This window comes from Agelaius tricolor, unplaced genomic scaffold (genome assembly GCF_023055355.1).
Source record: "Agelaius tricolor isolate 1412-34295 unplaced genomic scaffold, bAgeTri1.0.p SCAF_5, whole genome shotgun sequence".
Lineage (NCBI taxonomy): Eukaryota > Metazoa > Chordata > Aves > Passeriformes > Icteridae > Agelaius > Agelaius tricolor.
Window position 1 is genome coordinate 54,904,742 of NW_027269265.1, and position 11,536 is coordinate 54,916,277.

Below are 11,536 nucleotides of genomic sequence, written 5' to 3' on the forward strand. Positions count from 1 at the left end.
TTTTTTTCCCCTTTGAATTATGTGGTGCCCTTGATGCATTAATATGACACTGTGGTGATATGAGTAACTATTGATACTCATTATACTCATTATATATTGACAGCATTGGTTCTCCAGTGGCACAGTCCCACCTCCTTGGCAGCAGCTGGTTTATACAGAATCATGGAATCACAGAATGGTTTGGCTTGGAAGGGGCCTTAGAGATCCCTCAGCTCCAGCCTCCAAATTCCTCCTCAAATATTCTGTGTTCTTTAAGAGAGACCAAGGATCTTCTGTGGTATCAAATTTGGGTTGAAAAAAGCCAAACCAACCCAAAATTTCCATTACTTCAGAGCATCATCTCAGGGGCTGGCAGGCCAAGGTTTCAGTCCAGTGTGCGGTGGGAAAGAGGAGGATTCTTGCTAATGGGTGGATTGGAGTGGAGCAGTGATTCTATCACCAAATGGAGGCTCAGCAGAAGAAGACAGCCCAAATTACAGAAATCCTGATTCCTTTGTGCCACCTCTCATGTTAATTGTTCACCTTTAGTCACAGTCCTGACTTTTCCCTCTCACAGAAAGCATTAACTGAAAATCTAGGCCACAGTCACCGAGATTTAATTCTTCCATCTATGCAGAGACTTCAATCTTCATAAACTGCATTTTTAGGCAACCAGCATTACTGGCTATTGAGGGCAGCAAAGTTAATCTTACTGAACACAGACTTCTCTAAATGACGGTGACCTGAAATAGCTCAATAGTATCCATAAGCTATAGGGGGGATAAAGCTGGGATATACCAAGGGAATAAAGGTAGGAACAACCTGAGGCTGAGTGGTGATGATGATATTTTGGCCTTCCAAAACCAAGCTGAAAATACTCCCTGAGTGCAAGAGAGGATGTTTCTTTGGAAACAGACACATTGAGCTATTTCTTTAGATTACACCACTCACAGAAATGACGCAGCTTTGCATTGAATTCTTATTGAGAAATATCCAGAAAAGTCCAGCTGACTTATTCATGGCACATTATTCCAAGCCCCAAATGCTAAATGTAGTCTCTTACAGCAGATTTGACCCCAGCCATGCTCCAATAATTAGTCTATAGCGTGATCTTTATTAATAAAAGTTAATTGAAACCAAAAACTCATCCCTCAGGATTTCCAATCAATGAACACACACGCACACACAAAAAGCCACACTAAAGAGCACTGGAAAATCCAGCTTCACAGAGAAAGAAACAATGGAAAGAAAAGCCCTCACTAAAAATAGTGCTGGTCTTTTTGTGCCTGGGCAGGAAATGTCGGCACCACCAATTCCAGCGCTGAATAACGCTTTGTCTTTGGGAACGTTATTCAGCAGGAGGCAAAAGTAAATCAACAGCCAATTCTGCTGAGGAAAGTAAACATTTGCAGATGGGAAAATTGAGGCAAAGTGGTATTAAGGGACTTGCTCAAGGTGAAGACAAAGAAGTTCTTCTTGGTTACTGGTCATCTGTTCTGCTGGGACAGAAAATCCTCAGCTGGAAAGGCCAAATTTCACTGTCCAGAGTAAGAATTTATTATGTGTAAACAAAATAAATGAAAATGGAATTGTTCCAAAAAGGTGTATGGCTTTGTTCCTCAGAGGTGTTTGAAGATGCAGCTCTTGGTCAGCATTCTGAGGACCTTCTTGATGAGCTTTTAGCTGCAAATCCAGGGGTTTTTTTCCACTTATCTTTGCTCATGACTTTGCCTGGCATCTCTCCTTCACAGGACTGAGAGAAAACAAGAAATAATCTCACAGTTTTAATTAAAATTACTTTAGATGAGGAGACAGATGGTACTTGCAGGCCCATGGAGTGATCCCAGCGCTATCACAAGTTCTGTGCTTAAAGATCTGACTTCATCTGGGAAAGTTTGTTCTTGATCTGACTGAAAAAGTGAAGCACATACAAATTGTCCTCTTCAGCTTCGATTATTCCACTGGTTTTATGCAGAAAAGCTTTCTGCAGGTGAAGGGACTGATCTGGCAATGCAGGAATGTTCCTGGTCTGTGCATCAGTGCTTGTGCTCAACTATGAATATGAGAAATATCTCATTATGTGCCAGACCTGAGGTGGTCTGAGCAAAGCAAGGAATTGCAAAATCTTAAAAATTGTTTTTTCCCAATAACCGTTGGCCACTGTGTATTCTAAGTCCTCATTTTGATGTTGTTTTTCTAAGGAATTAAGTAATTCCTTATGTGCTAATGTTGATACTTTTGTCCCTCACCAAAACTTTTGAACTCTTTTAGATGCACAAAGGCACAGAGGTCTTAAATATATTAATTTCCTGTGAATTTTGGGAAAATAAATAGAAGAGAGGCAGCAGGCCAGCATGTCTGCAATGTGTGCACAACTTCTGAGATCAGAACATTTACTGGCATGGAATTGTTCACATTAATCCATCAGGAGTTTATCAGAATATGAGTACCCCAATCATCAGGGAAATTTTGCCTTTTATATTTTAAGAGGTTATATTTTTTTAAACCTTGAGACACTGGAGAAACCAAGCTCATAGAAATGTCTTGGGTATTTTTAAACATCTTTGATGTCCTTCTGAATGTTTTTGAGCCATCTTTAATTAAATTTCTGATTCTTGTTTTTAACCAAGTGAAGTTCCTGGCAGATTCTTTTTTCCCATGGAATCTTGCAATAGTTTAGTTATTCAGTCTTCTGGCAAGATTTACATTTATTTTACTTTGCTGATCACAGGGTAAACATGCCAGAAATTAAATAGTCATCATATAATTCAGTCCTGTCTGTGAAAACCTAACAAAAGAGCCTTTTCCTTCAACAGAAATGAGAGTGACTGTCCTGCTGTAATAGCTGAAAATACATTGGAGATAATGTGTTTAAAGAATAAGAAAGATGTGTTCTAATGACCAATGATAGCTCTAAAGTATTTCAAGAGCTTGGTTCAAAGCCCCTTGAAAGGAATAACAGTCCTTCTGCTGACATTACTAATCTTTGGATCGGGCTCATTAATGTATTGCAGATATTATATCCCCAGCTGCCAAAAAGCTGAAAAAAAGGAGAATGTAGTCATAAAAATAGACATCAAATACATTTCTCTTTTGGGAATTAATATAGAAGCGAAATATTGCTGCTACTACTACTCCCTGGGACTTTATTACAGATATTTCTTTACTGTTTTTAAAGGAATTAACAGGGCAAGCTGTTCGTCCCGTCCAGAACTCTGCCTCCAGCAAGGGCCAGCGTCAAATGCCACAGAGCCTGGCAAAGGCTCGGATTGCTGCAATAGTTTTCACTCCGGCGCTGTAAATCAGTCCTTTCCGGGATGTGCTGTGCTGATGGAGAGGAGGAAGGGTGGGAGGGAAAATAGACATGTTCAGGCAAGACTTTCCCCGTCTTTGGCATCTCTTGGATTAATTACGGATCGATACTTGGTACTCGCCGGCTTTTACAGCTCATTAGCATCACGCCGTGCCAGGGCGTAAATTTGTTACAGGGCTTGCCAAGAATCCGGGGGTGCCTGGAAGCAAATGTTCACTCGGGGCTATAAATGAGGCACAACTGAGCTGACCGGTTTGAACTCTGGGCGGACAAATAATGCTCGGGATCTTTACCTGTGGCTCTCCGAGTGCCGCACAAACCCATGGGTGCGTGTGGGCATGTGCATGTTGGTGTCAGAGAGGGAGAGGGCGAGGAGAGGGATGGTGAGTGCCGCTCTCTGTGCGGCTGAGAAGGCGGCACAATCCGGAACCAGGCGCTTATTCTTTTCCAGCTCTTGGGATCATTCTCAGGTCGCCCACCTGCCTGCGCACACAGACAGCGTTAGTAGGGGAATAATAATAATAACGTGAGAACGCCTCGGCAGCCCCCAGCCCTGGCTCTGGGGAGCCCCGCTCTGTCTCTTTAAGGAACCCAGCGAGTCGTGATGCTGCTGTTTGTATTGCCGAATCCCCAGGAGTGCAGTTAAGAAACGGGCAGCTGTCTCTTTAAGTGTGATTTCCTTCTATTGTATTTGAATCGTGATCAGGAAAAAGGAAATGAAACCAGAGAGCCGGGGCTGAGCCACGGAGTAATAATAATCCCGGGGATGCGGCTGCCGCCGCTCTCGGCGCTGCCGCCCGGGCGCGGAGCGAGTGCGGAGCTGCCCGCGCGGAGCCGCTGAGCGCCGGGCGCGGAGGAGCCGCGGTGGCGGCCGCGGCCGCCGCCCCCCGCCCGCCGCGGGAGCGGCCCCGCCGTGCGGGGCGCGGGGGGAGCGCGGCGGGGATGGGAGGTCAGCGGGGCCGGGGGGGGCCGTGCGGGGCCGGGGGGGGCCGTGCGGGGCCGGAGCGCAGCCCCAGCCCCTGTGTGTGTCTCTGTGTCTCGGTGCTGCAGGAGGAAATCCTGTGAATGTCATCGCGGGGCGGCGGGGCAGCGCGGCTGGCGACAAGGCTCCGCGAGCAGACAGCCTCTGCGGGGGCGGCGGGGGCAGAGCCCACCACCGGCACGCCACAAAGGAACCGGCCCTGCCAATGTCATCGGCCATCGAGAGGAAAAGCCTCGATCCTTCCGAGTAAGTGCGCGCTTTTTCTGCCCGGTCCCCCGCTCGCCATCGTCCCCGCTCGCCTCCCGGTGCCGCCCGTCCTCCCCGACGGAGCCGCCGCCGGCATTGTGTGCCCGGCAGCCCCGGAGGGCTTCGGCGGCAGCCCCCGCCACTCCGACCCCCCTTCCCCGGCCCGGACACCGGGCTGCCCCGGCCCCGCGGGGCTGGCGGTGTGCGGGAGCTTGGGGAGAGCCCCCCGAGTTGTGGGAAGGAGCAGCCGGGAGCAGAGAGGCGCAATTCCCCCCGGGCAAGGCATCTCCCACTCGCTCATCCCAGCGCGGGGTGGTGGGGATGCTCGGCGAGAGAGACAGCATCCCGCTTCCCAAGCTTCCAGGTTTTCCATCCCAAGGGACCCTCTCGGCCCCGTCCCCGATCTGCCCGACTCGCTGCAGCCCATCACTGAAAGGTCAGGGCTGTTAGCTGCGGGTGCCCAACTTCCACGTTTTCGTAATGCAACTTCCAAAAGCTCGTAGAAAGCTTTGGTGGGGGCTGGGTGTTCTGCTAAGAGCATGTAGACAGACTTGATGGACGGGATGTAGGAGATGAGAATTTCCCTCCCTGGGCTTCCCACTCAGGGAAGGGACCGGCTTCCGTGTCCAGAACCAGGCTTTCTCCCGGGCTGTGCTCCCGCTGTCCCATCCCTGCTGCACACCCAGGGATGGTAACCCAGCACAGACCCAGGGCCACTTCAGCCCTGAACGTGCTAATTAACTGCACTTAGGCTTGTCAGCGATCGCGGTAAAAGAGAAGAAAAAAAGAAATAAATTATAAAATCTCCGTTTCCAGATAACGCTTAAAACATCTCTCTCAGTAAATTGAGTCATTCGTGGTTTGTTTCCTGTCAGATACTAAAAATGCCATCGCTTGGAGCCCGGAACGAGCACATGGGAACTGCTGCTTTTGGGGGTTAAATCACTTCATTCCATGATGTTTTACATGTTACATTTTCCTTTATGCTGTTTTTTTTTTAATTTTTTTTTTTTTTTAAGAAACGCTAATCCCAGCTCCTAATGATGTCCAGCTTTCATCTACCAAGTTTTTTTTTATTCTTTATTTATTTACCTGCCTTGTGTTCTGGTGGCTTAAGTGCTGGCTTAGGAATCGGTGGACATCAAAAGCCTAATGTTAACCAGGAATGCTGCTCTGCATAAACATCCGTTGGGCTGTTCCCGAGCTCAGGGCTCTCAGAGAAACCTGGCTTGGGATTCCCAAACACCCCTCAGATGAAACATTTTGGGGTACACCCCAAAGTTTCAAAAAATAGATAATGAAGGATAATGATGAGAGCTTCCTTCTACTGGAAGGCTCTCAGAAGTTGTCAGCATGGAGCCCACGTGTTAGGAAAGTGAGCATGCGGCCCAAAAGGAAAAATTTGGAAAAAGCAGGGCCTAATCATGTGTTCCCCATGATTTTAATGAAAACTCACAGGATGGTGAGCTGGCAGGAGAGGCATAAGTTATGACATAGCTTGCAGGGCACAGCAGTTTAAACTTAGAAGGGAGAAACCAGAGCAGAATAGAACCAGATAATATCTCAGGGCTCAGCTTGCCTAAATAAAAACTGCAGGATCCCTTTCTCAGCCCAGAATTTTTTGACCAGAGGTCGTTCCTCCCTGCTGAAGAAAGTAATTTTTGCCCAGAAAACTGCTGATCCAGTAAATAAGCAGGAGTAATACAATTTTTTTCCTGTTGCCTGCTGGAAACTGGGAGCAGGGCTTCTTCATCAGTGTAGGTCTCCTCTGCCCCCAGCAGCCCAGGGGAGGACAGACCAATGACAGTAGCAAATTGCTCGGGGACTCTGTGCTGGAGCACTAATCCAATAAAATGAAAAAAATTGGGGTCCACTCTACTAGCCACAGGTTTGAAATTAAGCAAGTGCTTAAGGGATAGATCCAGTAGATTTTTTTATTTACTTCTCTGGTGTTTAGGTGAATCCCAGAACATTACAAAACTGAGTTCAGGCACTGTTTTCTTTTAATTTTTTTTCTCTTTTTTTTTTTTTAAGTTGTGAAATTACCCCAAAAGACACAGAAATACTTAGAAGAAAATTCTCACTTCTTTTACCAGAATTATCCTAGCTCTCCAAGCTTTTTAGGAAAAGGAACAAAATAGGTGCATAAAGAGTCAGTGCTAATATCACAATAAAGATTTGTGCCTCCTTTCACTCTTGGATGTGTAAATCCCAGATAATTGAGGTATGTTGGCATAAACCCATCCCAGGGGATTCATGTCCTTGGCTAAGAGAAAAAAGAAGTCCTGCAGCAACATGAGGTAAAATGCTGGCTTTATGAAAATCAGCAGCGAGACTTAAACCAGTTGGGCAACAGAATCAGCTGTTGTGTTTATCCATTTTGTGCTGTTCTGACAAGTGACACTGTCAAACTTAGTCTCCAAATTTCCATTTCCCAACAGAAACTGTAAAATCCCTTGGGTGCCTTTCTTAGTCCTGCTGAAAACGAGCAATAACGAGGACGCCACCCTCCCTGTCCTAACCTGTCTGAGCTTGGGACCCGTTTTGCTTGTCCCCCTTCTCGTGTGGACGCTCTCGGAGTGGGTTTCCCTCGTCCAAGGTTTGTCTCACCCCCTCAGGGAGCCGGTGGATGAGGTGCTGCAGATTCCCCCGTCGCTGCTGACATGTGGGGGTTGCCAGCAGAACATCGGGGACCGCTATTTCCTGAAGGCCATCGACCAGTACTGGCACGAGGACTGCCTCAGCTGCGACCTGTGCGGCTGCCGGCTCGGCGAGGTGGGCAGGCGTCTCTACTACAAGCTGGGCAGGAAGCTCTGCAGGAGGGACTATCTCAGGTAGGCATCCCACTCCTCACACCCTTCCTGCCTCCTTCCCGTTTTACTGAGTGCAGCTGGGATTGAGGAATTCCTTTGGAATGGCTCTCGAAGCCTGGCAGAGTCTGCGAGCTCAGGTTTGCAGTATGGGCTCCTGTCCTAGAATCCCTGGAACGTCTGGGCTGGAAAGGGACATTACAGCTCCTCTCCTTTCAGCCTCTGCCACAGGCAGAGACACCTTCCACTAGGACAGGCTGCTCCAATTTGCCTCCAAGCTGGCCTTCCAGGGATGGGGCATCCACGGCTTCTCTGGGCACCCTGTGCCAGGGCCTCACCTCAGGGAAGAATTCCTTCCCAATATTCCAACTAAACACACCCTCTGGCACTTTAAAGCCATTCCCTCTTGTCCCATTCCTCCATCCCTTGTCCAAAGTCTGTCTCCAACTTTCCTGGAACCCCTTAAAGCACTGGAAGAGGCTCTAAGGTCTCCCCAGAGCCTTCTCCAGAGTGCACAGCCCCAACTCCCTCAACCTGTCCTTGTATTTTTGGGATTCATATGCAGATACTTTTAGTATTGCTGGGATTCTTCAGTAAGTTATAGATAAAGCTAGAGATTACCTGTGTTGCTTAGATAAACAACACAGAATTGTTTATAGATCAATCTTTTAAAGTTTGGGGGGAAAAAAAGCATTTTTAATGGAAGTGAAAACAGTGCTACACATTGTGGACGAACCAGAATTATTTGATAATTGAAGAATACAGAAAGAACTCCCAGGACTAGGAGTTGTTGGCATCTGTCATTCTGCACAGACCTAACCCCACAGGTGAAGGGTCAGTGTGGCATTCTGGCAAGCAGAAATTGGGAAAAGGGGCTGAATTCCAGCAATCTCCCACTAAGATGGCAATGAACTGGTTACCCTGAATGGTTTTAAGGAGTTTTCTGCTTCTCCCAGAATTGCCTTGGAGCTTAAAGGTGTTTAAACCCAGGTAAGAGATGAAAGATCATTTGGGGTTTTGGCATTCTTAAGCCCAGTGGTGAACAAGCAAGAATTTGCACATTTTGCAGAATCAGATCCTACAAATACACTTGTTATGGGTGTTTTCATCAATAGCTCTCTGCCTGCCTGCTTTGCCCAAATTTGTAAGTAAAGGATTAATTGGAGACTAAGATATTTCACAAAAAAATTGATAACAAAGGATCTTTACATTCTTGATTAAAATGTATTGATCTTTGCTGTGCTGGTTGTGTTCCATTTCTTCTAATGGATCCCTAATGTGTCAGGAGGTTTGTGGAACAGAATAATGATATTTGGTATTTTTCCAGCTTTTTTACTGAAGGCTAATTTACCTGCCAATAAAAATGAAACCAAAATCTCAGTGGACTTCCTAATTATGCTGTCCCTGGGCTTTGCTGATGGAATTTTGCTGAGCAGAAATTAAGGACTGAGTTCTGCTAATGGGACCACTTGTAAATCCAGCAGTGATCCAGTGTTAATTACACTTCCCAGATACTTTTCATCTTAAAATGGAAGCAACAGGAAATATGGCAATACAATTAATGCGTTTTCTTGCAGTGCAATCCAACATTTTTATTTATTTAATAATGCAATAGATATCTTCCCTCATTAATGAAAAAATTGGCAACCTTTTTGTAACCTTAGTGTTACTTTCACTGGGCAGAAGTAAACACTGACATCTCCTGGTAGACAAAAGGAATTATATTCTTTTTCCTTAAATGTCTCTTAATTTACCAGACATCCTTTTTCCAGTTCAGAAGATGATTTAAATCAGGCACAACACATGCAGGAGATGTGTAGGAGGTGGAAAAACTCTTTCCAGAATCAGTGTGAAAGTTTGGAAGTCAAACTCAATGAATACATCACCTGTAGCACTAGTCCCTTTCCAAAATAAAAAAATCAGTATATTCATGTTTCTTTATTACTGATTTGACTTAATAAATGCTGCAGGGCATTCTTTAGAGTCTCCTTTTTATAGACAATGTCACGAGGACCTCAGCAGGGTTTCTCCACGTGGATTAAAGAGCAGTCCACAGTATAAAATTTTCTCATAGGTATCTAGGAGGTGTTAGAATGTGTCCTTCTGAAACCCATCAGGAGTGACTTCATGGATCAGGAGTGCCTTCATGGATATAGAAATGCTTGAAAGAATTTCCAGTGTGGAGGCACAGACAAAAGGCAGGAGAGCCTTAGACCATGGCTTATCCCAACTCCTTGGTGCAAATTACAGAGCAACTGTTTAGGAAAGGCAAAAATTATTAGCAAAAGGTAATTTCTGTTGATCACAGAAGTGGAAGTGTTAATATGGCACAACTTCATGCAGTGCTCTGGGCAACCTTTGCTCCTCCAATTCAGGATAAAATCATTGATCAGAGAAACCAATTATATTGATATATTTCAGTAGATTTAGTTTGGATATTATGGAAGAAATACTTCCCTGGGAGGGTGGGGAGTCCCTGGCACAAGTTGCTCAGAGAAGCTGTGGCTGCCCCATCCCTGGAAATGTCCAAGGCCAGGTTGGATGGAGCTTGGAGCAACCTGGGCTAGTGGAAGGTGTCCCTGCCCATGGCAGGGGGTGGCACAGGATGGACTTTAAATTTCTTTCCAACCCAACCCATTCTGTGATTTTATCCAAGTTGAAAACCTTGGATTTTCTGTTTCAATTTTTGGTGTTGTAAAGTTTCCAGCTCTTCTGGGCAGCTTCCCACATGACCTCTCTCTAAGTCAGCACTTGTCCTAATGGACCAGGGCTGTTTGCTCTGTTTTTGGTTGGGTTTTGCCCAGCCAAGGAGCCGTGCTGACCTCTGCGCTGTCGCTGCAGGCTCTTTGGGCAGGACGGGCTGTGCGCCTCCTGTGAGAAGCGGATCCGCGCCTACGAGATGACCATGCGGGTGAAGGACAAGGTCTATCACCTCGAGTGCTTCAAGTGTGCCGCCTGCCAGAAGCACTTCTGCGTGGGGGACAGGTACCTGCTCATCAACTCGGACATCGTCTGCGAGCAGGACATCTACGAGTGGACTAAGATCAACGGCATGATCTAGCACGGACGCGCCTGGCGCTCTGGGACAGACACCTCCCGGGCCCAGCTGCAGCCAGGAGATCATCCCTTGGGCTGTGGGCTTTGGAACGGGGGGGAAACGCCACGCAGTCAGCCCTCGGCAGGCAGTGCTACCTAGAATGTAAACTACACCCAGGTGAAGGAGGGAGAGCAAAGCAATAGTAGCTAGACTGACTTGTGTTCACAGCACGGACAGTAACTGACATCAGCTGGCAGCTGGGGACAGACACAGCACCATAACCCATCCTCCCAACTGGAGCAGAGTAGGGACTTCTGTAAAGAGATGTAATGACGTTGTCACCTGCAGACTAGGATTGTGCAATTCAGTTTTCTTTCTGTCTTGTTTTCATTGCTGAGTTTAGATGACAAGCTCCCACAGTAGGCGTGACGAGGAATACTGGAAGGAAAGAGCCATCCCTCATGTGGTCATTCCATATGGCCTTACACTTTGGGTGGGAGTTATTTTTGCATGGATTTTTTTCTTTTTCCTTTGAGAATGAACAGTGCATCCTCTAGTCCCAGACTCTTCTTTTAAAAAACCCTGCTGAATAGTTGCTTTCGGGCACTGCTGTCTCAAGATGAGATGTTCCCCAGATCATTTCTATACAAATATAAATCTAAAGAGTTGTTCAACTATTTTATTAACTTAGATTATATCAATAAAATATTTGTTGTGTGTAGTAAGACTCTGCAGCTTTAATAAAAATAATGAAAGATTTGAGTGTTGTTCTTTCTTTTTTCTTTCTTTTCTTTTTTTTTAATTGTGCTGGATTTTTTTTTTTTTGTTTGTATTCTTAATTTTATTTTTTGGTAGCAGGGTTTCTACTCTTTGTCTACAGCTGGATCCACTTCAGGTTTTGTTTTAAAGCACAAATGTGAGAACACTGAGGGTTCAGTAAATCTTGTGCTCTTCATGCTAAGAAATAGGAGAAATCAGTGTTGTGTGACACCAAGGCTCTTTGGTGTTTATGAGGATGTTATGAGGCTGGTTCTGGGTGTTTTGCAACAGATTGCATCTATCTGATCTTGGAAATCATGTAAAATTTGGGTCCTTTAGAAAGGTAGCTCATCCTGATTTTGCTCTGGATTAGGGAATCCAAGATAATATCATGAGAGCCAATAAACCTA

At 46.0% G+C, this 11,536-nt stretch overlaps 1 protein-coding gene and 1 long non-coding RNA gene across 4 annotated transcripts; one reads left to right on the plus strand and one right to left on the minus strand.

Annotated features, from left to right (window-relative positions):
- Positions 1-1,073: 1,073 nt before the first annotated feature.
- On the minus strand, positions 1,074-3,802 carry LOC139590603 (uncharacterized). Its single transcript, XR_011679378.1, has 2 exons — positions 3,586-3,802; positions 1,074-3,306 (listed from the first exon to the last, which is right to left on the minus strand). It is a non-coding gene; the product is annotated as an uncharacterized lncRNA (long non-coding RNA).
- LMO2 (LIM domain only 2) lies at positions 3,600-11,126 on the plus strand. 3 transcript variants are annotated; one of them, XM_071428325.1, is made up of 4 exons: positions 3,600-3,618; positions 4,343-4,520; positions 7,139-7,354; positions 10,172-11,126. In XM_071428325.1, the coding sequence occupies exons 1-4, from the start codon at positions 3,615-3,617 to the stop codon at positions 10,389-10,391; spliced, it is 618 nt and encodes a 205-aa protein (XP_071284426.1). In that variant the 5' UTR covers positions 3,600-3,614; the 3' UTR covers positions 10,392-11,126. The 3 variants fall into 3 exon arrangements, with proteins under 3 accessions (XP_071284426.1, XP_071284424.1, XP_071284425.1); XM_071428323.1 differs by lacking the exon at positions 3,600-3,618 and adding an exon at positions 3,882-3,933; XM_071428324.1 differs by lacking the exon at positions 3,600-3,618 and adding an exon at positions 4,047-4,241.
- Positions 11,127-11,536: the final 410 nt, after the last annotated feature.